Raw genomic sequence first — 26385 nt, 5'->3', positions numbered from 1 at the left:
TGATCAAGCCCCTGCTGCTGGGTTTCTGTTACCTGCAGCAGAGTGGACTCTGCAGACACCTGGAGCTCAGGCAAAGGAAGCCAAGCAAATGCAAAGCAAGTATGCTTAAAAGGGCAGGGAGTGCAGCCGAGTGATGCAGACAGGCTAGGAGAATGGAGCCTGTGATGGAGCCCTGGGTGAGCTCACTTGCCTTCTCTTACCCTTCCCTCACTGTGCTTTTCTGTCCTGCTCGTGGCCTTGGCTGCAGGTCCTCTTGGTCAGTTCTGTGGTGTTCTAGGAGTCGTTCCTGGAGGCCCACCCACTCACAGAGTACTTCCTATGATTTTTAAAGCACCCAACTCTCCACCTTAAATCCCTCTCTACTGAAGATAACTAGGGTGGTTTTAGTTCCTGCACAAAAATATGACTGATTCAGGATCAAGAAGTGGCCCTTGGGTCTAGGAATCTGGAAGTCCCAAATGACCTTTAAGAGAGTGTTTTCAATGGAAGGGTGGTGAGGGGCAATCTGTTTTGGAGCTCCATTGGTGCCTTCGAAGAACATGGCCTAATACATAGATACAGGCCAATCTCCACTGAGGTCCCTTGTCTCCAGCCCTTCTAGGCCTAGTCCCTGGACCCCTCATCTTTGTGTATTGACATCTGGGTCTGATTCTGCTACAGTTGTGCCACAGAAAAACCAGATTGCAGTGGGTGAGGGGTTTCCTAAGAGGTAAGCCAAGAGATGGCTTGGATAGGTGGGTAGAAGCTTGGGGGAACACAGGCAAAGCCCCAGGACTGTTCCTCTGTAAGATGGGCGGCTCGGTATGGGAAGGGGTGAATGTGGAAAAGCAGTTGGAGATGTTGCAGAAAGAACAGAGCAGCATCCTAGAGGAGAGGAGAGGGACAGATGATGAACGGGAAACCTGGCCCAGTGGCCTCAGCCTCCCAGACACTTAGGAGTGTTTTTGGCTTGCACATTACTGGCCATGTGCTCACGGCTCTCCAGCTAGTGAAGGGGGTGGGCGTGACCACACAGCTGACTCCAGGTCCGTGAGTCAGGGGAGAAGGAAGTTGGAGGAGGACCCATCTCTGGCTGGGTTAGAGTGAGATGGGAGTTGAGGTCTACTGAAGGAGAAGGTTTGTGGTTCCTGAATAGGTGATGGTCAGAGGGCCTGGGGCGTGTGTGAAAGAGCACCCTCAAGGGCTCAGTAAGAGGATGGCTGAGATCTCAGTGCCTTGCCAAGACTGAAGCTGGAGTTTGCCCCAATGGGCTTTCTCCAACCACTGTGTGCAGCCCATGAATGGGCTAGGTAGGGGGTGGAGGGTAGGGAGGTAGGCAGGCAGCCAGTGTGTGGTTGGAAGAACAAAGTAGGGAGAAATTAAGGGTGCTTTGGGTAACTTGGGCAGGAAGAGCAATCTGAGAATGAGCTGCTGTCTGGGGTGTGGAGGGGAGGACGAGAAGGGGGCCAGGGCAGGAGGCCGAAGCTAGGTGAGGGTGGATCTGGAAAAGCCTGGAAAGGGGACAGAATCTCTCCCCCTCCCAAGATATTTCATACTCAGTGACAAGTATACGGTAAGAGGGATTTTCCATGCTTATATTTCTTTTTTTTTTTTGTTCTCAATGAATTTTTTTTTTATTAATTATTTTTTCCTAAATTTTTAAAAGAAAATCCATCCTGAACCCTCCTCCCTCCTCCCTCCCCATACCATCCCTCTGGGTCGTCCCAGTCATGCTTATATTTCTAGTCTGGCTCCTTCCCTGGCTCCAGACACATCATCCAACTCCATACTTGACACTCTCATGTCCAACAGTCTTCTCAACCGAAATTTCCAGAACGGAAGCCTGAATTCCCATCCTGCAAACCCTCTCCTCCCACCATCACCCCCTCCTGGTTAAACGGCACGTCTACCTGCCAAGTTGCTAAGAATGAAACTGGCATCATCCTTGACTCCATCAGCCTGTAGACCACACAGCATATCTTGGGTCCAGCCACTTTGTACTTCCTCCACCACTACTTTGGTGGTCCTAGTTCTCAGTCCCCTCTCTCGTGGACATTTCTGTGATGACAGGGTCTCCCAGCTTCTGCCCTTGTTCCACAATGGTCTATTCCTCACATGGCCACCAGAGGGCGCCATATTGATGTGGCTCCTGTGGCTTCCCTGTTCACAGATTGAGTGCACAGTGGTGCCTGGCACCTGTAGGCCTGCTGGCCACTTGGCCTAGTGCACTTCATTCAAGCTCCACGGGCCTTTTTGCTGCGCCTGAGAACACTTCGAGCTCCTCCCCACCTTTGCCCTTGGCAGGTCCCTCCTGCAGTGCTCAGCCTTCGATCTTTGAGAACTCAGCCTGGTTTCTAGTCACACTAAGTCTGCCTCTGCCCTTCTGTGTCATTCTCTTCTCCCCAGCCTCCTTTGTTATTTTTTCAGGGCACTTTCACCACCTGTATTTCATTCTATTTGTTATATTCTTTATAGTCCGTGTCCCTGCCGGCTCTGAGCTCTCCTGGGCAGAGTCTTGGCCTTTTCCACTGCCATATCCCCAGGGCCCGGTGCCCAGGACAAGTCGTTGAGTATGCACTGAATAGTGCATGTCAGCCTGGAGTGGCACAGGTGACCTGTAGTCCGGGAGTGTCCTCCCACCCCCCCGGCCAGGTCCTGTTGAAGGTGTCTTCTCTCCCTCTCCCTGCTTAGGGTTAGGGCTCCAGCTCACCCACATGAGAGCAGGCAGAGCTGGACAACTGACCGTAGCAAGGGCACAAGGGAAAAGGTGAGAGTGACGGGGTTAAATGGCTGGGGGTCCGTGTGGGAGGAGGGCACACTAAGAGTGGATGGAGTAGAAGCTGCCCCAAGACTCCTGGCCTCTGGCCGCTGGAGCCAGGGAGTCTCTGTGCCTTGGTTTGTCCTGTGTGGTTCATGTGGGGCCTGAAGGCTGACAGGAAGGCTGACTGGAGGATGGGGGTGGTCTCTGCTCCTACCTGCTCAGGGTGAAGGTAGGGGCTGTGCTGAGGACTGGAGAGGTGAGTGGTGGGAGCTGGGGGTGGTACACCCAATGCGGAGTCTTGGGGAGAAGTAACATCTGGCCTGGCAGGAGGAGGAGCACAGATTTCTGGGAGGAAGAATGGCAGGTGCAAGACCACTCTGAGCGGGCAGTGGAGGGCCTCTGGGGTCTGGCCCGGTGGTGATAGAGGGTGAAGGTGGATGGGGACAAGCATCGAGACCTTCCTGCCCTAACCAGATGGGAGTGGGCCTTCTCTGGGAAAACAGGATCCCACTGACATGTTGGAAACCTCCCCCAGCACTGATACTGACACATCGGAACACCTCTGGAGAGAAACGGTGAGTTCTGAGCCAGGCTGTGAGATGGGCTGTGAGAGAAGGAGGTGGAACTCTTCAGGAGGGAGAACCCTCAAGGCCCTGGATGCTGGACAGAGAGGAGGGAAAGCCCAGAAATGCTGCTCAGTTCAAGGCTAGCTAAACCCATGTATGAAGGTAGCATGAGATGAAGGTCGCTTCAGGCAGCGAGGAGAAGGTACACTCTTGGGGTAGATGGTGTTGGTCAAGGGGCAGCCATCTAGGACTTTCCTGGTGGTTCAGTGGTTAAGAATCTGCCTTCCAATGCAGGGGACATGGGTTCAATCCCTGGGCGAGGAACTAAGATCCCACATGCTGGGACAACTAAGCCTGTGAGCCACAACTATTGAGCCTGCGTGCTCTGAAGCTTGTGTTCTGCAAAGAGAAGCCTGCATGCCGCAGTGAAGACCCAGCACAGCCAAAAAAAGAAAAAGAAAAAAGGGGGGTAGCCATTTGGAAAGAATAAGGTAGGAGTGGTACCTTATATGGTACAGTGTGATAGTATCAGATGTGTCAACTAGCCAAACGTAAAACCGAGATCATGACAGCAAGGAGAAATCATAGAAGGCTCTAGAAATGCAATTTCAGGATGGCAGAGGCCTTTCTAAGAATTACAAAGAAACTAGAAGCCAGACAAGAAAAGACAGAGAGATGAATGACATGCTTCTGAAGAAGTCTGCTTGGTTCAAGCCACTATTAATAACATGGTGACAATCTGGGTAAATGTGGTTGTAACCCATGTGACAAAGAATTAATTTTCCTAAAATGAAAATCAATGAAAAAGACCAAGCCAGAATAAGAAAATGGGCAAAGGGCATGAAAACACAGTGCCCAGAAAAGGGAAATGCAGATGGCTTTCAACACTATGAAAAAATGCCCGCTCGCTCATGTTAAAACAAATGCAAATTAAGATGCCATTGCTTTCTCTTTTTTTGGCTTCTTGGAATATCAAACGAAAGAAAGTCACCTAGAAGACTGTTGATGAGAATGAGGAGAAAAGAACTTTCATGCCCCGCTGGTGGGAGGATGGCTGACACAGCCCAGGAGGGGATTTGAGACAAACGACAGCTCTAGCACCCAGCAGTCTTCAGACACTCACACCTGACCAAACGGTGTGTGCATGCTGTAATACACGGCAGCACAGCTGGAGGAGAAACGGGCTGAGGAAAACCAAGCCATCCTTCAGTAGGAAGTAATCAGATCAATTCCAGCATGTGAAACAATGGACTTCTGTTCAGCGGCAAAAGTGAATGAGGAAGCTCTTTATCGGCAAATATGGAACAAACTTGAAGGTAAATAATAAATGGAAACCAGCTACGTGTGAGACAACAGGCATCGTGTGCTCCCTTTGCGGTTGACATAAAGGAAATAACTAACGCCTTTTTCTGTTGGGGTACTTCCGGAAGGACACAAAGGAAATTAGCAATGAAGGTGGTTTTCTAGGAGGAGACTGAGTGGCTGGGCTAGAAGATAGGCTTATTTGTGACTTGTCATGGTCAGTTCTTGTGTGCCTTTTAGGTTTTAGACCATGTGAATGTTATTACTCATTCAGAGATAATGTCAAAATATTAAAATTACAAAAAATTTTAAAAGCTTAACCATGATGCTATCTAGGCTCCAGTTTAGGATAGTTGTGTTGTAATGGGATGGGAGATGTGGAAAGCTGTGGAGTTGCAGGGACCAGTGGGCCATCTGTGGGGGGTGGGGGTAGCCCCTACAGTGGGCAGGGGAGCGAGATCCACGAGTCGTATTTTGGGGACAGTGATAGAACCCAGAGAGGGCTGAGATGACTCCAGGGGGTGTAAGAGAAAGGTCAAGACAGCACCCCAGGAGCAGATGTGTGAACGAGAGGAGGAGGAGGGTGACCTGGCCAGGGAACCAGGACTGGAGGGGTAGTTCTCAGTGATCCATCAATCGAAGGGTGGTCTCAGGGTATGAGGGGAGGGCTCTGGGGTCTGAGGGCTGGGGAGCAAGAGTGGCCTGGCTGTGCTCGGTCCTGGATGTGTCTGGGATACAAAACCTGATCCAGGGGCAGAAGGAGAGTACTTGATGAAGAAAGGGGTCCGCGCTCTGCGTCCAGGGCTTTGTGGGGAAACTCCCAAGCAAAAATCCCCTCCCTGTGCCCTGGACTTGCCCCCTAGAGGCTGCTGGGCCTGTTCTAGGCTCCTCTAGCAGGAAGGAGGGAGATGACTGGAAGTGGAAAGTGGCCTGAAGCAATCGGCAGAGGAAGCTGGGTTGGGGCCGAGGGTAGCAAACAGCCCTCAGCGGCTGTTTGAACCAAAACTCAAGGAATTTGACTCCAGAGCCCAGTCATTCTGGGAGGACCATGCCGGGCGGGGGGTCAGATACCATCAATGGGGACTGCCTGGAGCTAGTCACCCCTCCTTTTCATTTTTCTTTTTTTTTACTTTTTAAATTAAAAAAAAAATTTTTTTGGCCACACCGCGCCCGCTCCAGTGTTCTTGCCTGGAGAATCCCAGGGACGGGGGAGCCTGGTGGGCTGCTGTCTGTGGGGTCACACAGAGTCGGACACGACTGAAGCGACTTAGCAGCAGCGTGGCGTGTGGGATCTTGGTGCCCTGACCAGGATTTGAACCCATGCCCCCTGCAGTGGAAGTGCAGAATCTTATATACTAGATGTCCAGGGACTTCCCTGGACACCCCTTTCCGACATTTCTTGATTGTGATGCTGAGCCTGGGGCTGACCAGGGCAGAGTGAGGCTCCACTCAAATCAGTTCCTAGTGCTGCCTCTAGGGGGCCTGCCAGGGACACACCCAGGGCAACTTCATCCCATTGCTTTGTTTTGTTTTTTTAACTTAAAAATTCTTATTTCTGTTAAAAATTTACTAAGTTCCATATCAGTGCCAGATATTAGAATACAAGGAAGACTTAGAAAATGTTGGCTGCTATTCTAATAAAAGGTTAACATTTTTATGAAGATTTAACAATTTTAAAGTTGAATGCATTTGATCAGATCAGATCAGATCAGTTACTCAGTCGTGTCCGACTCTTTGCGACCCCATGAATCGCAGCACGCCAGGCCTCCCTGTCCATCACCAACTCCTGGAGTTCACCCAGACTCACGTCCATCGAGTCAGTGATGCCATCCAGCCACCTCATCCTCTGTCGTCCCCTTCTCCTCCTGCCCGCAATCCCTCTTAGCATCAGAGTCTTTTCCAATGAGTCAACTCTTCACATGAGGTGGCCAAAGTACTGGAGTTTCAGCTTTAGCATCATTCCTTCCAAAGAAATCCCAGGCTGATCTCCTTTAGAATGGACTGGTTGGATCTCCTTGCAGTCCAAGGGACTCTCAAGAGTCTTCTCCAACACCACAGTTCCAAAGCATCAATTCTTCGGCGCTCAGCTTTCTTCACAGTCCAACTCTCACATCCATACATGACCACAGGAAAAACCATAGCCCTGACTAGACAAACCTTTGTTGGCAAAGTAATGTCTCTGCTTTTGAATATGCTATCTAGGTTGGTCATAATTTTCCTTCCAAGGACTAAGCGTCTTTTAATTTCGTGGCTGCAGTCACCATCTGTAGTGATTTTGGATACAGCCCCAAAATATATAAAGCAAAAGTAAAAAGCGACAGAATTACAAGAACTGAGAAATTCGCCTTTATAGTGCAAGAGTCAGCATATCAATACCCTTCTCAGGAGCTGATAGATCAAGAGACAAATTAAAGCAATCTAATGATATAAAAGATTTAAGCAGACAGTTAACATCTTTGACTCATGAGACACATATGGAACACTGTAGATCTACACATTTATTTTTAAGCTTTTTATTTTGCCTTGGGATACAATCGATTAACAATGTTGTGATAGTTTCAGTTGAACAGCAAAGGGATCAGCCATACATATCCATAGCCATACATGTATCTATTCCCCCTCAAACTCCCCTCCCATCCAGGCTGCCACATAACATTGAGCTGAGTTCCATGTGCTGAGATCCTTGTTTATTATCCATTTGAAATATAGCAGTACGCATTCAAAACTCCTTAACTATCTCTCCCCACTGGGCAATCATATGTTCGTTCTCTAAGCCTGTGTGTCTCTTTCTGTTTTGTAAGTAAATTCATTTGTATGAAGAACCTATACATTTATGAAAAAACAAACCTCATACTAAGTCATACATGAAGCAAGTCTCAACATATTTAAATGAATCCGTGAAATACAGCTCATGTTTTCTGACCACAATACCACATTAGGAAGACAAAACAAAAAACCCCTTTCCCCAACATTTGAAGATTAATTAACACATTTTCAAATGACACAGTCAAAAAATAATAATGAAAACCTTAAGATACTTAGAACTAAAACACAATAAAATATCACACATCAAAATTGTACCACAATTTTTAAAAAGCTATAAGCTGTAGCTAAAGTAGTATTTGAGAAAAGTTTATAGCCTCAAGAGCTTATATGAGGAACAAAACAAGGCTGAAAACTCATGACCTAAGCATTCAAAACTGAGAACTAAAATAAGAACAATAGAATAAACTCAAAGACCAGAAATTCAGTGGAAAAAATTGTATAGTAGAAAGGATATGCAGTTGGTTCTTTGAAAAGACTAATAAAACGAACAACTTTGGGAAACAATTAAGAACAAAGTTTGGAGACAAAAATAATCAATGTAGAATGAAAAGAAGGGATGTAACAAAAATTAAAAAGTAGAGATAAAAAAGATACAAAGTAATACTATGAATAGCTTTATATCAGTGAATTTTAAAACCTAAGCAAAATAGAAAAATGTATTGACTATTTCTAGAAAAATAGACAAAAATTGACTTCAGAAGTAATTGAAATTTCAAATAGCTCTGTATCTATTAAAGAAATTGAATTAGTAGTTTAAAATCTACCACCCCCTCCTCCTACATCATCCCAAACTAGACACAGATGACTTTACAAATATTACAAAATATTCAATGAAGAGACAATACAACATTACCCAAACTTCTCTACAAATGGAAAAAAAAAAAATTACTGCCAACTCATTTCATGAAACTAGTATAACTTTGATACCTTCCACTCAAAAAAAAAAAAAAAAAAAAACACCGTGAAAAAGGAAAATTACTGGCAAATCTCACTGATGAACTTGGGGTCCCCCACCAATATTGGCAGTTTGAAGCCAGCAATATATAAAAGACAATCATCATGACTGCATTTCTTAGGGTACAGTTTAAGCTGCTGTAACCAAAAAACCTCCAAACACAATGGCTTAAAGAAGACAAGGTATATTTCTCTCTCACATCCAGATGTGAATGGTTCGAATCTACCATCTCCCACACATCTAGGATTGCAGCAGTATTTCTATCAATACTTCCTGTCCAGTGGAGAGGAAAAAAACATGTACAGGACACATGGCGTAGCCTTCAAGGAGATGGTAATATAAACTGCACTCCATTCATACCCTTTTCCTCCAAATGTAATTATAGGACCACGTCTTGTTGCCAGGGACACTGAGAGATGCGGACTTCAGCTGGGTATGCGTGGGGTTGGCTACATATCTTGGAGCTCTGTTCTTAAAAAAGAAATGGAGAATGGCTACTGGGGGATAGTCAGCAGCATTTCCCAGATAGACTAAATTAGGTTTATGCAGGAATAAACCTGACTTCCCTATTTCATTGGTAAGTGAACATTTGTTTTTTTTTGTTTAGTTGTTATGTTATGTCTGACTCTTTTGCAACCCCATGGGCTGTAACCTGCAAGGCTCCTCTGTCCACAGGATTTCCCAGGCAAGAATACTGGAGTGGGTTGCCATTTCCTTCTCCAGGGGATCTTCTTACCCCAGGGATCGGACCCATGTCTTCTACACTGCAGGCAGATCCTTTACTGCTGAGCCGCCAGGGAAGCCCCAAGTGAACATCAGGGAATGTATTAATATTATTCGCAGTATCTCCATAGATACATAAGAAAAAAAAAGCACTCAAAACTAAACACTTATGATCAAGATAAAGCTGTTATTACTAAGAATAGCAAGGAAGTTTCTTTAACTGATAATAATATATGATAATAATATCTGCCAAGAAGAGCCTGCATCACATTCAGTGGTGAAATACTAGAAGCATTCTTTTTAAAATCAGAAATAAGCAAAGATGTCTGCCATCACTGATTCTATTCAACCCAAGGAGTTATGTTATAAAAATTGGGAAGGAAGAAATAAAACTGTCATTTTTCACAGATAAGCTGTCTACAAAAACAGACTCATTAGTAACAAACTCTCCATAAATTATAATAAGAATTTCCATCCAGGTTGCCATATATATAAGTGCAATCTACAATGTTTGACATTTTTCTATGTATAAGTAACAAACAGAAAATGACATTTTAAAAAGTGTTAGCTATAATGACACTGAACGTAATAAGGTATCAAGGGATAAATCTTACTTTAAAAGTGCATGACATTTCTTGGGAGAAATTATAAAATTTTATTGAAAGCTATAAAGAAGAAATATGACATGTTAATGGTAGAATGATTGAAGGATGTTACCAAGTTGTCAATTCTCTCCAAATTCTTCTATAAATTGAACAGAATTCTAATCAAAATGCTGTCATAGTTTTTCTTGGAACTTGACAAACTGATTCTAAAATTTCTGCGAAAGAGCAAATGGTTAGTGACAACTGTAACAACTTTGAAAAAGTTTGAGAGGAGACTTAGTACTTCTGAATATAATGACCTAACACAGAATTTCGGTAATTAAGGCAGCATGATGCTGGCTCCAAGGTGGACACATAGACCAATAGATGGAGAAGCTAGGAGCAGACTCACACACTTGCTGTGGACAGCTCGGCCGCAGCTCGCTGGTGACAAGACAGGCAGCTGTGCTCATTAATGGTGCTGCTGGGATGTCCCTGGTGGTCCAGTGGTTAAGAATCTGCCTGCTGATGTAGGAGACATGGGTTTGATTCCTGGTCTAGGAAGATCGCACATGCTGCAGAGCATCTAAGCCCAGGCACCACGAGTACTGAAGCCTGTGCTCATATAGCCTGTGCTCCGCAACAAGTGAAGCAAAGAGTAGCACCCACTTGCCACAACCAGAGAAAGTCCCAGCAAGGAAGACCCAGTGCAGCCAAAAATTGGAAACAAATAAATAAAAAATGGTGCTGGGGCTTCTCTTGTGGCTCAGTGGTTAAGAATCCACCTGCCAATGCACAAGACACAGGTTCGATCCCTGTTTGGGGAAGATCCCACTTGCTGCTGGGTGAATAAGCCTGTGCATCACAACTACTGAGCCTGTGCTCTAGAGTCCAGGAGCGCAACTAACTGAGCCCAAAGTGCCACAGTTACTGAAACCTGCGTGCTCTAGAGCTCACGCTCCGCAATAAGCGAAACCACGGCAAGGAGAAGCCTGTGCACCACAACTGGAGAGTAGCCCTTGTTCTCCACAAGTACAGAATAGTCTGCACAGCAACAAAGACCCAGTGCAACCAAAAATAAATAAACAAAATGTAAACAATTATTCTTAAATTATTGGAGTAACTGGTCATGGCGATGGTGAAATTAAATCCTTAACCTCATGAAAACTGAAGAAATCTTATTTTACCACAGCCTAAAATCCATCCCAAATGTTTAAGGACAGAAATGTAGGAAATGAAACTTTAGAAGCTTTAGAAGAAAATGTGGTAGAATATCTTGATGAAGCTGGGAATAAGGCAGAACTTTGTAAGCAAAACTCACTCCAGAAGCACAAGTTATTAGGAAAGAAATTTAAATCAGACTACATCCAAGTGAAAATTTTATGTATTAAAAGTCACAACTGATTATAAGACATCTCGAAGACTGGAAGAAAGATTTGTAATGCATATAGTAAATTTAAGTTTGAAAATCAGAATATATAAAGAACTTCACCAAAAAAGTATCAGAGAGTAGAGATGTGGACAAGAGATACGACAAGATAATTTATGGAACAGGAATCATCAGTGTCTGATAAAGATGCTCAACCTCACTAGAAACAAGTTAATATAAATTAAAGCTGCAACAAGATGCCAATTCACACCCATCAAGTTGGCAAAAGAATAAAAAATCTTGCAAAGCCAAATGTGGGCGAGTGTGTGGACCATGAGGATCCCTGAAGAATGACTTTTCACTCTGCATTTAGGTGAAAGATGTAGGTGCCTAACAGCTCTGCTGTCCCTCTTCTAGAGAAACCTCCCCCACCAACTTCAGGTGTCCATAAAGATCCACAGCAGAGCTATTTGTAAAGCAAACATCGCAAGCCTCATGCATATCCAGTAACAGGAGATGGGATAAATGCATTTTGATGCAATCATATCACACGATATTACACACAAGCAAAGATACCTGAACAACAGCTAGAGGTTAAACATTTACCAGTACACTGCTGGGTGCTTCCAGAATGCTAAGGCCTGTGGTGGGGGGAGGAAGCTGACCTGAGCAGCCCCTGGATAAGAACCAGGACCTCTGTGAGCACGAGCTAGGGAGGTGGGTAGGGCTGAAAATGAGGAAGGGTTTTCTAACAGGCCCGGCTGCCCAAGGATGGAAGAGACTGTCCCCTAAGGGAATGAGTTCCCCATCATTGGAGGTATGTGGGTTGGACTGGGCAGCTGCTTCGTGGGCCAAGCCTTGGATACCAGAAGTGCAGAAGCAGGGCTGGATAAAGATGGCCTCTATGACCCCTCTGCGCGTGCCCAGAGACCCCGTGCTTCTGTGAGTCAGTGAGCTTGCTCAGTGTGGTTGAGAGGACTGAATGAATAACCAAACTGTGACACATCCCTGGATGGAACTGCTCACTAACAACAGGGGCTGGACCATGGGCATACAACAGCACGGATGGGGCTCAAAAACATGCCGAGGGAAAGAAACCTCTTGCAAGAGGCTGAATACTGTGATTCCATTTATGTGAAACACTAGAAAATGCATGGTAATCTGTAATGACAGAAAGCAGATCAGAGCTTCTCTGTGGGGGTACGGGGGTGGGGGGATGGATGCGCAGGGGTGAGAGGAAACCTTCCACAAGAATTGGAAAGTTCTCTGATGTTTGGTGTCTTGATTGTGGTAGAGATTTAATGCATGTATGTATTGGATTGGCCAAAAAGTTCATTTGGGTTCTCTGTAAGATGTTATGGAAAAACTTGAATGAACTTTTAAACCAACCCAGTATCTGTGAAAATGAATGGAATTGAACACTTTACGTGGATTCATTTAATGTATGTAAACTATGTCTCAATACAGATAATTAAAAACAAAAAAGAAAACGTGAAAAGGCCTGGAGAGGCCAGTTCTGCTGTATCTTGGTCTTGATCTCATGCACAGGAGCCTCAGATGCCCCAACTGTAAAACGAGAGTTTGCTTCCAGTGTAATGGTTACAAGTGCATCGAGTCACCCTGGGCAAATTCATGAACCACTCTGGGCCTCAGTTTTCTCATCTGTAAAGTGGGGGAATGATAGAGACACCACCAGCCAGGGTTTAGAACAGTGGTCGCCTCACTGGAGGTCCGCAGAGACTGCTACTGCCCTTCTTGCTTTGCAGACACCCGGTGGTGGTCACCCAGGCTGCCCTACTCCCCATTTATTCTCCTGCCATCCCTGCCCTGTGCTCACAGCTGTAGGGCCACCTGCAAATTGGGGCCATCCCAAGATGTCCTGTGGTCCCCAGGCCTCTGAGTCACTCTCGTTACAGGTTATAGGTTCCTCAGGGGCAGCTTCTCATCTTCCTGGTTTTGTATCCACTGCAGCCAAGCCCAGAGCTAGGTATTCAAGTGGTATATAATGGATGCTCACAAAATGAAGCAGGGATTCGGGTGGCCCTAAGTCAGGGAAGATTTTGTTTGTGTTGTCCTCAAGATTGGCTTTCTCAGCATGGAGGGCAGGTACAAATTTAGGGCCATGATGGCCATGTACAGTTGAGTAGACTGTTCACTGCACAAGGAAGTTCCACCCCAGGGGACAGACGGGGGATAAAACACAATACATATATCCGCTTCCAAGTCACGTGGCCATCTTCATTGGCTGTGTCTTCCCAAAGAGGTGCATCCTTCTTTTTTCTTTTTAAATAAACATTTTATTTTGGAATAAACTTAGATTTACTGAAAAATTGCAAGGACAGTGAGAGAATTCACCGTGTCCTTCAACCAGTATTCCCTTATGTTCACAGCATTTATATAACCACAGAACTTAACCTTAGTATAATACTATTATTTAATTTCAAATTTGTCTTGGAGGTTACTGCCTTTTCCATTAATATCTTTTTTTCCCCTGTTGTTTCAGGATCCAATCCAGGATTGCATTTAGTACATTGTTTTCGTTAGATTAACACAGAGATTACCCTATGGGATCTCACTGGTTGGGAAAAGAATGTGGATTTGGGGGGAGTAGCCAGAACAAAGTCCTTAGGTGGCCTGTGAGGTGCCCAGCCTGGGTCGTGGGGGGACCCTTGACCTTCCTGACCCCGGCTAGGAGCCATTAAGTCTTTGCAGTGTCTCTACTCAGCCCATCCAAAGCACAGAGAAAAGACATCAAAGTTGGTTGGCGAGTTTTAATCATTGGCTGGCCCAGTTTTTTAGAGCAGGTCCTCAGGGAAGACGTTTCCCTTTCTGTGGAAGCCGTTTTTGGCAACCCTGTAGCTTGTGTGGAAGGTTCAGGAAGGTTCAGCTCCTTGTGTTTGTTGGTGGGAGAGGGGGGTCGTTGACCCAGCACCCGGCATTCCACACTCTCTGCCCGGTCTCCTGGTTTGTCCTGAGTGACCAGTGAGTGACTCTGCCCATTGCCTCCCTCCCCTTGTCCCTAGAGCTGGAAGGGTGCTGGGTGTGGGGAGCACTAGCAATGAGAGTAACAGCTAGGTGAACTTGGAGCTCCCTGGCAAAAACCAGTGCCACTGGGATCCTGACTCTCCTGGAGGTGGAGTGGGCTCACTCCCCTGCCCTACCCAGCTGCAGAACTCAGGTTTTGTCCCCCAGAGAGCAGCTGGGGTGACAGAGGAGCTTGGAGTCACCTGGCCCTGGGTTTGACTTCAGGTTGGGCAATCCTCGCAAATCAACCGAAGCCTCAGACCTTCAGTTTCAGCATCGTTTAAACAGGCCACAGCTCCTGAGCCAGGGCGCCTGTCCCCAGGGCTCCCTCCAGCACAGGGCCCGGCAGGTGTGGCACTACCGGTCACTTCTCTTCCGTTTCCGCTTCTCCATCAGCTGACTCCCCACCTCTCTTCCTGCCTCATCATATTTCCCCCATCCTTGTACACTCAGGGGCTTCCACACTGGCCCCTGCTCATGGAAGTCTTCCTGTCTTGCCTAGGCAGTCCCCTCTGGAGTGCCCTTTCTCTGACACCAGCTTTAACGTACCTGCTCAAATGCCTCCTTGAAGGTCCCAGCTCACCCTCTGTGTGACGCTGAGATCCCCTCCCTACCAGTCCTCTGTGCCCCCATTACTTCCTACTTTGTTTTATGGACGCCTGTGATGAAGCTGTATCTTCCTGCTCACATCCTGGACTCACCAGTACTAGCTCCTGTACCTGGCACACAGTAGGTGCTCACTAAATGCTTATTGCTTAGAACTGAGGTGAACTCCACTCTTGGAAGCCTCAGGTTCTTAGAGAACAGCTCTGGCCCTGCCTGTGGAAGAACGTTTCCAGCCCCGAGGGTCCACAGATCTCCTGCTGGTGCCTCAGAGCAGGGATACCCGTGGGGGTGGCCAGGGCCCAGCCCAGCACCTGAGGGCCACCCCGCCCTCTAGCTGTTCTGCCAGACCGCATGCTCCGCCTTCTGCAAACGGCCGTGAGGGCAGAGGCTTGGGTAAGTTCCCCTTCCGCTTCCTCCTGCCTCCTGTCCCGCTGCTGCTGCTCCCTGCTCAGGACGCCTCTCCAGCTCTCCACACCCCGCGCTCCTGCAGAAACGCTGGGGCTCTGAGCTGTCACCAGTACCAGTCCCCAGGCCTTGGACACCATGCAGGCCATCAAGTGTGTGGTGGTGGGAGATGGGTAGGTATCTGGCTGGACTTGCTCACAGCTCCCTCTGGGGGTAGCCCTGGGGCCCTCCCACCCTGGAGTCCCTGGGGAAGCCCCCTGCCTGCAGACAGAGGAGTCCCTAGGAGGCAGCCAGAGGAACCGCTCCCTTTTTCTCCCAGGGCCCAGAGGGAACCCCAGGGGTGGGCTGCACACAGCTTCACTCTCTGCCCCACTCACCCCGGAAACTGCCTGGGTGGAGAGTAAAAGACCGCGCTTAGGGGTACCTGGGGCCTCTCGCCTGCACCCTGAGAGCTGGGGCTGGTCTCCTATGGGCCTTGGGTCTCTAAATCTGTGGCTGCCGGTGGGGGGTGGGGCCCCAGGCTGACCTGGGCTCTAGTCCCTGACTTGCTCTGCTGTGTGGCCTTGTGCAAGTCACAGTGCCTCTCTGAACCAAAGCTTGGCCATCTGGGAAGAGGCCCACGCCCTCAGGGTTGATGTCGGGTCACTTGAGCTATTTTGAGGGGTTGTCCTGCACGTATGTGTGCTCGGTAAAGTTCGCCTTCTAAGTCTCAGCCTGCCTGGCTGGGGAGGTGGTGTGGGGGACGTGGGTGAGGAGCAGAGGGGGAGGGGCGTGAGAGGCAGCGTTAGGGGCGTGAGAGGCAGGGTTAGGGCCAGAGGAGTGCGGGGTGGGCGTGACTGTGGGGGTCGGCCCAGGCTTGAACTGAAGGCTCTCCTTAGCGGTCGGATCTCTGTGACCTCAGCTTGTCATGTGCCCTTACAGGCCTCAGTTTCCTCATCTGTAAAATGATAGGTTTGATATCCCATCTCTTGGGCCTGCCAGCAACACTGCCTCAGGGTCCAACACACAGGTACCTCCTGAAGTTTTCTGTAGGTCCAGCCCCAACGTATTCCAGTATGTTCTAGAACGCAGGCCTCTTGTCCAGGCCTCCCATCCTACAGAGGGGCAGCCTGAGGCCCTAAGAGACTTGACTTTCCTGTTCAGGGCTGGGTAGTGGTGGGGGGCTGGTTTATCAGGCAGCCCTTAGCTGATTGTGATACACGGCTCCTGCCCATTATCTGCCCGCCTGTCCAGCCCTGCTCACTTCTGCTTTGTATCTGATATGAGGAGGGGAGGGCGGAAGCCGAGGGCAACGTTCCAGTCACTCAGAGGTACCTTGCTGCTGGCAGGCGGGGGGTGGGAGGCGATGGGGAGAGAAGAGGGCGGGCGGCCCCCTTCAGAGCCGGAAGTGACGAAACCAAGTGGAGCGGGGAAGGCCCAGGGCTACCTGTGGCCCGCACCCCGTCCCAGCCCAGCAGATTCGGGGCGCAGACAGCACCAATCATGGCGCTCACCACTAACTTAGTGCTTACTGTGTGCAGGCCCTGGGCTTCCTCACGCTCCTCTGTTTTATCCTCCCAACAACCCTCATATTAGGCCTGTCTTACAGGTGGGAAAACTGTAGCTCAAAGAAGTTAAGTCATTTGCTTAAGACCTCATGGGATTTGAGCCCTGGTCTCTCTGATTCCTGAACTCCATGTTCTTAACTGCCACACCCTCTGGTGAGGTGAGAGGGGAAGGAGAGGGTTCAAGCAGTCCCCCACATTTGGCGACTGCTATGCTGTGCCAGGACTGTGCTTCAGACTTTTACCGGCTTCATCTAATTTACCTCTCTGTCCTTCCTGTGATGATGGACTCATCTCATCCCTGTTTTCTGGACGGGGAAGTTGAGGCATGGGGAGGTTATGTGGCTTGCCTGAGAGCGCACCCCTGCTGGGTGGGTGATGAAGGATCTAGATCCCAAGGCAGTAATGGCAGAGCCCTGGTCAGGCTTCGGGAACCTCCTGGGGACCCCCTGCTTTTAATCCTCTGTTTCACATCAGAGTCACCTGGGAAAGACTGTTACAAATTGCTAGATCCACGCCACACTCATGATTCAGAATCTCGGGTAGGACCCCAAAGTCTGTCCTTTAACAAACATCTCAGGTGTGATAACGCTGATACGGAAATTCTCAGATGGGGACACTGAGGCCCGTGGAGGTGGGGCTTGGGTATCTCCTGAGGGCTGGGCTAGGGGACCGCGCGGATCCTCAGAAAACCTCCCGGGTCTCCGGCAGGGCCCCTGACTGCTGTCCTCTTGAACTTCCTGTCTTTCAGAGCCGTGGGCAAGACCTGCCTGCTCATCAGCTACACCACCAACGCCTTCCCTGGAGAGTACATCCCCACCGTGTGAGTTCTACATGTGGGTGGGACGCTCGGTGGCTGGGGAGACACGCATGGACCACCAGGCCCACCCCCCTTTCAGGCACTTCCTGTGTGCCGGGCCTGTGTGGGCACCTCGGGGTCAGGCTCCAGCCAGTCTTGGGCCAGCAGAGCTGCCTGCTGATCCAGAGGGGGAGGTAGCCACCTGTGCCAGGATGAGCGCCCTGGGCTCCCAGAGGGGAGACAGGTGCAGGAGGCAAGCCAGGGAGCGGGGCCTTCAAGCAGGGAGACATGGAGAGCTGGCCTGAGCAAAGTTGGGTGGAAGGGGACTGGGACAGAGGAGGGGAGTGGGTGCAGGAGGAGAGCCTTAACACTGGGAGACTGGAGATGTCAGGGCACATGCTTGTGCAGGGGGAGAGGACAGTGCCACCCGAGACCAATCAGGACCCACGCTTGTGTTGGATGTGGAGCAGGGCTGTCACCTGATTTGCAGGTATGGAGGAGTATGTGGGGTGAACAGAAGCACCAGCCCCTCTCTCCTTGATGCTCGGCGGCCCCACTCCCTCACAACAGCCCCCCAGCTCTGCAGCACAGCACCCAAGGCTCTGTGTGGCCTTCTCCAACCTTCCCTTCTGGCTCCACCACCCAGTTCTTCACTTCTTGTTCTGTTTCTGGCTGCCTGGTCACCAAACACACCCTGGACACTTCTACTTCAGGACCTTTGCTCCAGCTGTTCCTTCTGCCTCAAGTGCTTTTCCTTCCTATGCCCATGCATCTAAGACCTCCAGGCCAGCTCCAGCATCTCTCCTCCAGAAAGCCTTTCTGACATAGCCTGAAGAGGTTTCTCACTCCCTAGACAGACTTTATCTGATCTTTTCCATGACCAAGAGTCTACAGAGGGCAGGGAGCCATTTCCAGTTCTTTAAGGGTCCTAGGGTTTTACATGCAGTATAATCTACACATTGTCTTAGAAACAATGTATATATCTTGAGTTGACCTGAATTGAACTTTATGGAGAGGCCCTAGGAGGATGGATCACAGCTACCATCTCTCAAGGGCCTACTGGGTGCCACTCCCTGGAAATGTCACACATGTGTGACCTCATTTGATGCTCATGGGAGGAGTTGGGATTATTTTAGTCCCACAGTGTCTGTGGGGGGAGTTGAGGCTCACAGAAGCTAAGGGACCTGCCCTCCAGGGTCACCAGGTGGCCTAGGATCTCTCTATTTCTCCCTGGCACAAGGGGCCAGGCTCCAATTGCCTCAGGGACCCCAGCCCAGGCAGGAGGATGGCAGCTAGGAGAGGGCAGAGAAACCTGGGTAGGAAACCTGGGAAAGCAATTTCTGGCCTGGTTCTGTTCCCAACTCCCCATGGGGGCACCAGTGCCCCTCTTAGCATCAGCCTGTATCTGCCCACTCACCATCTAATACCAAACGTATATCAGCGCCTCCTGGTGCTGAGGGATGGTGGGCTCTAGACCTGGCAGGGAGGCAGGTGTAACATTAGGCCAACCAGCTCCTGTAGAAGGTTGTTGTCACCAGGACTGTCACTGGCACCACCTACTCTCCTGCCTCTGTCTGTCACAGATGGGCTGAAGGGCCCACTTGCTCAAAGACCTTAGACCAAATGCTTCCCCTTTCTGAGCCTCAGTTTCTCTTTCTTTAAGAAGTGGACCGGGGCTGGGAGGTGCCAAGTTCCTTGCCCAGGCACCTTCCCTGTGCAGGGAGATGGGAGGTGAGTTCTCTGAGGTGGGGGGACCAGCAGAGGCCAAGGAAGGGAGTCTGAGGAGCTGGGTCAGAGATCAGGGCCTGCTCCCAGGTGGGCCATCCAGGCAGGCTCACAGAGTCCCACACAGGAGGCTCCTGCACTTCGTTTAATGCTCGGAGGCCCCATCCCCAAATTCTTAATGTTTGAACAAGAGGCCCTACATTTTCATTTTGTGTTGGCCCTGCCTGGTATGCTGCCAGACCTGCACCCCACCCTTTTTGTCTTCCATACGGAGTCACTTGGCTCTGGACAAGCCCCTGGAGGGGCTCCTGCTTCAAAGTCTGCACTCCTGTGACAGGGGAAAATAAGCCACCCTGAGCCCTTGACACTGGAGGGTGGGGATAATTGGAGAGAGTAGAGTTTGGGGAAACAGGCAGCCTGAGATCTCCAGCAGAGAGATAAAGGTCAGGAGGGCTCTGGGGCTCAGGGTGGCAGGGTTTGCTGGGGCCAGAGGCCTGTGCCACAAGAACCAGATCAGATAAGAGAGAGAACGAGTTCAACTTACTGCCTAGGGTTGGGGGATAAGAGCTCGAAGTCAAAGCCATGTCTCACAGATTGGGAGACTGAAGCCTGCTCTGTGGATGGTCAGGTGCTGGGCATTGGAGATACAAAGACAAGGCAGAAAGACCCTGCTATGGGATGTTCATGACCTAGGGGATCTCCCCCTTACCCTCTCCTTATGAACATTCTCAAAGGGAAGCCCAGGTGAGCTTTCAAATGTAAAAATTAGATAGAGGAATACCTTGCTGAAATTTCCCTCTCAAAACCCATTTCCTACCCACTCCATTTTGGTCCTTGGGGACCAGACATGCCAGCCTCCTCCAGGCCTCTGCACGCACCACTTCCCATCACTCAGTTCCCTGCTGAAGTAGCCCATGCCTGACCCCGGTCTAAACAATCCCTTCCTCCACCCAGGCCTCCTCCATCCCTCCACACCCTGCTGGATAGTCTCCGTTGCCCATCCTGATCTGACTTCTCCTGCTGGGATGGCAGCTCTGTGAGGACAGGGCCCTGGTCCGTCTAGTTCACTAGACTGGCGGCTAGAACAGAGTCGAGCACCTCACTGGCACTCTGTAGTGACTGGACCACCCTGTCTGGCAGAGAGGGTGTGCTCCAGTCTGCCCTGAGAAGGTGCTAGAACTCAGCCACCAGCAGGGAGCTCGGCTCTGCAGGGCTTCTCTCTGGGAAGAACACAAGGAGTTAATTTGGGTCAGATGGGCCAGTATTTGGTTTTCACTTTCCTTTGTAAACTGGCAGTCCAGCCTGGATTCCCACAGACATGATGACACCCAGCCTCCCTAGTGGAGATTCCTGGGGTCCTGCCAAGTTTTCCCACCTGGCCTCACAACTCCCCCTTGCCCCATACTCCTGCCACCAGGTGTGTTAATCCCTCCCTGTGTCCAGCTGGCTCAAGCTTCCTCACTGTTCCTACACAGCCTCTGTCCCCTCCCATCCCATCTGGGACACCCATGCCTCCGCATCTCCTCCAACCACCCGCCTCTCTCACTGGCGGCTCTGTCTCCCAGCTTCCCCTCTGACCCTTCTCCAAGATGTTCCCAACCAGTGGCCAAGAGAACCTTTTCCAAATGCAAAGCTGAGCATGTCACCCCCACCTGGTAAAGGCCTTTGGTGGCTCCCTATTGTCCCAAGGACCGGGCGGCGAATCCTCACAGGGGTCCATGCCTCGCCTGACATATCAATGCTCCCTGGTCCCCAAATCAGCAGCCATGCATGCCTTGTGTTCTTTGTGTTCTGTGAGTCCACCTTCCTTCCCCTGGAGGCTTGGGTGGTGGTCAAGTGATACGCAGGGCCGAGGGCCATTTCATCTGTCCCATGCCCTTCCTCCTCTCCATGGTGGAGGGCTACAGAGCCGAGTGTGTAGCCTAGGGGTGCAGAAAGGGGCCACACAGACTCTGGGTAAAGGCATACCAGCTGTGTGACTGTGGGCAGGTTACCCTAGGGCTCTGAATCCCAGACACAATGTAGAATCCACTTCCTGGGTCCACTGAATGATCTAAGTATAAAGGACCCGGAGCAGCATTTGGGACCCCCGGGTGCTCAGCAAACATGGATTCCCTGCCCTCTGCACAGGTCCGGGTCAGCCCCACGTGCTGTGCTGTGCTTAGTCTCTCAGTCGTGTCAGACTCTTTGCGACTCCATGGACTATAGTCCACCAAGCTCCTCTGTCCATGGAATTTGCCAGGCAAAAATGCTGCAGTGGGTTGCCATGACCTCCTCCAGGGGATCTTTCTGACCCAGGGATCGAACCCATGTCTCCTGCACTGCAGGCAGATTCTTTACCATCTGAGCCACCGGGGAAGCCCAAGAATCCTGGAATGGGTAGCCTTTCCCTTCTCCAAGGGATCTTCCCAACCCAGGGATGGAAGCCACATCTCCCACATTGCAGGTGGATTCTTCACCATCTGAGCTGCTAGGGAGCCCCTGCACCTGAGCTCAAACTTCACTGAGCCTCCAGCCATAAACTCACAGTGATGCTTATACCACAGGCTTTTCTGAACTGGGTAACAGGATCTAGTCCCGACTCTGTCACCAACTGCCTGTGAGATCTTGGGCAAGTCCCTTCCTATCTGTGAGCCTCAGTTTCCTCATCTGGAAGATAAGAGTGAGGGTTGGCCATGGTGGTGGTATACATTCCGTTGGTCCTGGCTGCCTGTGGGTCTCTGGAGTAGGGGACTCGGGGGTTGTGGATCATTGTCTCTGCAGGAATTCCTCAGGCTCTGGGGAGGGGCCAGTGAGGGGGCTGTTTCAAGATGAGGTTGCTCAGCTTCTCAGCATCTCCCCATGGGATGGCTTGAAGGTCCTCTCTGCCTGGATCCTCTTAGTGGCCCTAAGAGATGGGGCTTTTCTTTTTTCACAGTGAAGAAAGTAAGGCTCAGAGAAGCTGGATTACTCACCCAGGGTCACACAGCCAGGACAAGGCTTCACAAGGAACTTTCTGCTTTCTTCCCACTCTGGTGGGGGGGTGTCCCCAGGCAAATCCACCCTTCTATGGAGCATTACTCTACTCTCTCTCGCTCACAAATGAGTGCTCAGAAGGAGACCAGATAAAATCCCAGCTCCTGTGCTCCTGAGCTGGCTGGCTTTGGAAAAGTTATTTGACTTCTTGGGGCCTTGATTTCCTCAACTGTCTAAAGGGAATAATTTGAGGTTTTATTGTCTTGGGTCACATGGGACTTCAAAACCTAAGGTATGAAGGTCCCTAGCCCTCTGCCTGGCCCCAGAGCAAGTGCTTAGTCCTGTGACAGGTCCTACAAATCAGCTCTTTCCCCATCACCATGGCCCCTGAGATCCTAGAGCTGGTTCAGAGAAGATAGATATCCTTGGCTCAAGGAATCTTGGGGGACTTTTTGGTATCAGAATTTCAGACTAGACATTAAAGGAGATAATGTCCCTATATCCTAAGCTCACCCCAAAGGAGTGTTTCTGGTTGAAGCCAAAGAAAACACAGGGACTTCTTTTCCCATCACGCCCTGCGGTGTCTCCCTGAATAGTGCCTTTGGCCTGAAATTCCACAGCAGTATGGGTGGTACCCAGAGCAGACACGGGGCAACTGTTGCTGTTGTTGTCATTTAGCCGCTCAGTCGTGTCTGACTCTTTTGAGACCCCATGGACTGTAGCCCGCCAGGCTCCTCTGTCCGGGGGATTTCCCAGGCAAGAATACTGGAATGCGTTGCCATTTCCTTCTCCAGGAGATCTTCCCAAACCAGTGACTGAACCTCGGTCTCCTGCATTGGCAGGAGGATTCTTTACCACTGAGCCGATACGTGCCAAACGCAATGCAGGCCTCAGTGCAATGAGGAGAAAGCCAAGCCTGATGCCTTTGGGTGCTGAGTTCACCACAGATTACTGAGTGGGGGTGCGGTGGGGGCCCCGACCTGGCTGGGGCTCAGGGAAGGCTTCCTAGAGGAGGTGACCTTGCGATGGGGCTGGAAAAAGGATGAGTAAGAGTCAGCCTGGCACCAGGAAAGAAGAGCAGGAAGCCAGGGGAAGGGCATTTGCAGGAACTTTCCAGGCAGGAGGGAGCAGGGCCATCTGAGGAACTGAAGGCTGGACAAGCACGGGGTATTAAACGCATCAAGTGGCCCACTGTTTTGGTGGAGGGCCTGTCACAAGACAGGTGTCTTTGAGTTGCTCTGAAGCACTAGGGCTTCTTCAGCCTGTCTCTGAGCAGTGTTCTGGGAGGACTTCATGGAGGAGGTGGCGTCTCAAGTGCTCTGGTTCAGTTTAACTCTGTTCTACCTACACTCACCAGGTGCCAGTCCTGAGACTTCAGAGATAAAGAGACATGGGCCCTGCCCCCATGGACAGCTACATGGCAGGAGAGACGAAGTAATGCCAGCTCATAGTCTAGGCAATGCAGTTGCCTGAGGGAGGGGATGACAAACTCTTTCCAGGTGGGGGCCAAGGAAAGAGGTAGCCGGGACGTTTCCCCACAGAGGAGGAAGTGCCTGGGCAGGGCTTAGAAGCATGAATGGGAGACGGGGTGATGAGAGCACAGAAGAGCGTTCCCAAGAGAGGCACGGGCAGACAGGGGCACAGGCTGGAGAGCGCGGCGGACCGCGCAACCTGGGAGGGAGGAAACACCTTCGACAAGGAGAGGGTGGGAGGGCATTCCAGTCAGGGGGGCACAGCGTGAACAGACTCAAGGAGGCAGGAAGCCTGAATCTTGCCAGAAACAGAAACAGCTTAGCTGATGTGTGAAGGGAGGAGTAGGGGGACAAGCTGGAGGAGCCTGAGGCCTCAGTGAGCCAGGGCAGGGGACAGGAAGCAGGACCTGTGTGGGTGACCTCAGTGCAGAGAGAGAAGGTGGTGGTCTCTCGCCCACAGGGAAGCTGCGGAAGCAGCTGTGGCACGGGGTAGTGAACACTGGGCATGGAATCAGAACTGGCGTCACACCTGGTTGGGTCACTTGCTCACTGGCTGTGTGGCCTAGGGTCAGTCACTCTACTTCTCTGATCCCAGTTTCTTTTTGCATAGCGTTAGGGACCAGGAATGCCTCTCAGGAATGTGTGTAGCGCGAAATACTATTGAACTGAACCTTTAAATGGCAACCCACTCCAGTACTCTTGCCTGGAAAATCCCATGGATGGAGGAGCCTGGTAGGCTGCAGTCCATGGGGTCGCTAAGAGTCAGACATGACTGAGCGACTTCACTTTCACTTTTCACTTTCATCCATTGGAGAAGGAAATGGCAACCCACTCCAGTGTTCTTGCCTGAAGAATCCCAGGTACGGGGGAGCCTGGTGGGCTGCTGTCTCTGGGGTCACACAGAGTCAGACACGACTGAAGCGACTTAGCAGCAGCAGCAGCAGAACCTTTAAAAAAATCTGGAATCTCGTGTGATTGTCCGAGGCCTGTCTGGTGTCAGCAGGGAGAGTTTAGCATGTGCACATCCTTCAGCATGTGCCTTTCCAGTGTGTGCCAATGGCATTTCCTGAAGTCTCCGGTGACTGGCAGCTTTTGGGGTAGGCTGGAAGGCCAGTGAATTAATACCCCAGGATAGCCCTCTGCCAGTGGGAGATGGAGAAGGCAGTAAATACCCTAGCTTGCTGCCTCTTCAGGGGGATGCCCTGTGCTCAGAGGCCCCGGCAAGATGGAGTCCCAGTTCCACCCGCCCCCCAGTAACACCTCAATAGCTTCTGCCCCTCCCTTGGGTCCTGGGATCACTTCCCAAGTAAATTTCATCTCAGGGTTTGCTTCTGGGGGGACCCAAACTAAGATGGGAATGAGCATTCGTTCAACAAATAATGAGTACCCGCAGGACTTCCCTGGGGGTCCAGTGATAACGACTTTGCTTTCCAATGCAGGGGGTGCGGGTTCAATCACTGGTTGGGGAACTAAAATCCCATAAACCTCTAGGCCAAAAAAAACCACAGTATAAGACAGAAGTAATACTGTTACCAAATTCAATAAAGACTTAAAAAATGGTCCACATAAAAAAATAACTTAAAAAAAATTGGTTGACTAGCTGCAGTGTTCAGCCTCAGAGGTGGGTAAAGTTTATTCTGATTGTGCCTTCAAGAGAATGTTATACAGTCTTGAAAAATCATCTCTTCAAGGGATGTGTGATGTGTGCTGAGTCGCTCAGTCATGTCCAACTCTTTGTGACCCCATGGACTGTAGCCCGCCAGGCTCTTCTGTCCATGGGATTCTCCAGGCAAGAATATCAGAGTGGGTTGCCATGCCCTCCTCTAGGGGATCTTTCCAATCCGGGGAAGGAACCCAGGTCTTCTGCATTGCAGGCAGATTCTTTACCAGCTGAGCCATGAGGAAAGCCTAAGAATACTGGAGTGGGCAGTCTATCCCTTCTCCAGGGGATCTTCCCGACCCAGGAAGTATAGACAGGGCAGAAAAAGAGTAGAGACAATGTTTTCTTCTTTATGCTCTCCTGCATTTAACATTTTTTTATAATATAATGGATTGGCATTAAAAAATTAAAAATTAACCCCAACTGCAGAGTGCAGTGTGACTTGGGTCCCATTGTAGCCCCTCTCTGGGTCTTGGCCTCCGTCACGGAACCAGGGACAGCAAGTCCACAGACTCTGGGGCTGGAGATGGACCCACTGTCTTGTTTCCACAGGTTTGACAACTATTCAGCCAATGTGATGGTGGACAGCAAGCCCGTGAACCTGGGGCTGTGGGACACGGCCGGGCAGGAGGACTATGATCGCCTCCGGCCACTCTCCTACCCGCAGACGGTACACCACCCCACCCCTCCTCGTGGTCCTGGCCTTCACGTCCCTGTTTCCTCCGCCTGGAGTGCCAGCTCGGCCTGGTGAACCCTAACCCTCCCCTTGAGGCGCAGCTCAAGGAGTACCCCCCCTCCATCCGGCTCTGTCTGTCATCACTGTGCCTTCCCGTCTTCCCGTGGGCTCTGGCTCCACCTGGTGCCCAGTGGGTGGGGCAGGCAGACCCCGGACAGGGATCCAAAGGAATCTCGGGATGACCAGCCCCAGGGGGGTGTGGCGGGGGGAGGGGAGATGGGGGCACAGTGGCAGGTGGCTCTGTGGCTTCTCGGCTCTCCCTTCAGGGTGGCAGAGAAAGGGCTGGGACCGGTAAACCGACAGAGGGGTAGTGAGAGCACGGACTCTGGAATTCCAGATGGCACACCCTTTAACCTCCTTGTAAACCTCACTTTCCCTGTCTGTAGAATGGGGT

At 50.3% G+C, this 26385-nt stretch overlaps 1 protein-coding gene and 1 non-coding gene across 3 annotated transcripts in view; both read left to right on the top strand.

Moving 5' to 3' along the window:
* Positions 1 to 15026: 15026 nt before the first annotated feature.
* RAC2 (Rac family small GTPase 2) overlaps positions 15027 to 26385 on the top strand; it is a 16930-nt gene continuing 5571 nt past the window's right edge. The window contains exons 1-3 of one of the 2 annotated variants that reach the window (XM_024991399.2): positions 15027 to 15273; positions 17396 to 17467; positions 25808 to 25925. In XM_024991399.2, the coding sequence (XP_024847167.1) occupies positions 15239 to 15273; positions 17396 to 17467; positions 25808 to 25925 (225 nt within the window). In that variant the 5' untranslated portion in view covers positions 15027 to 15238. 2 annotated transcript variants of the gene reach the window in all.
* Positions 15540 to 15602, top strand: MIR1835 (microRNA mir-1835). Its single transcript, NR_031012.1, has one exon. It is a non-coding gene; the product is annotated as a microRNA mir-1835 (primary transcript).

The sequence above is a fragment of the Bos taurus genome, chromosome 5 (genome assembly GCF_002263795.3).
Source record: "Bos taurus isolate L1 Dominette 01449 registration number 42190680 breed Hereford chromosome 5, ARS-UCD2.0, whole genome shotgun sequence".
NCBI classification, from domain to species: Eukaryota; Metazoa; Chordata; class Mammalia; order Artiodactyla; family Bovidae; genus Bos; species Bos taurus.
The sequence above is the reverse complement of the archived record's forward strand: the minus strand, read 5'-3'. Positions and strand labels throughout refer to the sequence as shown.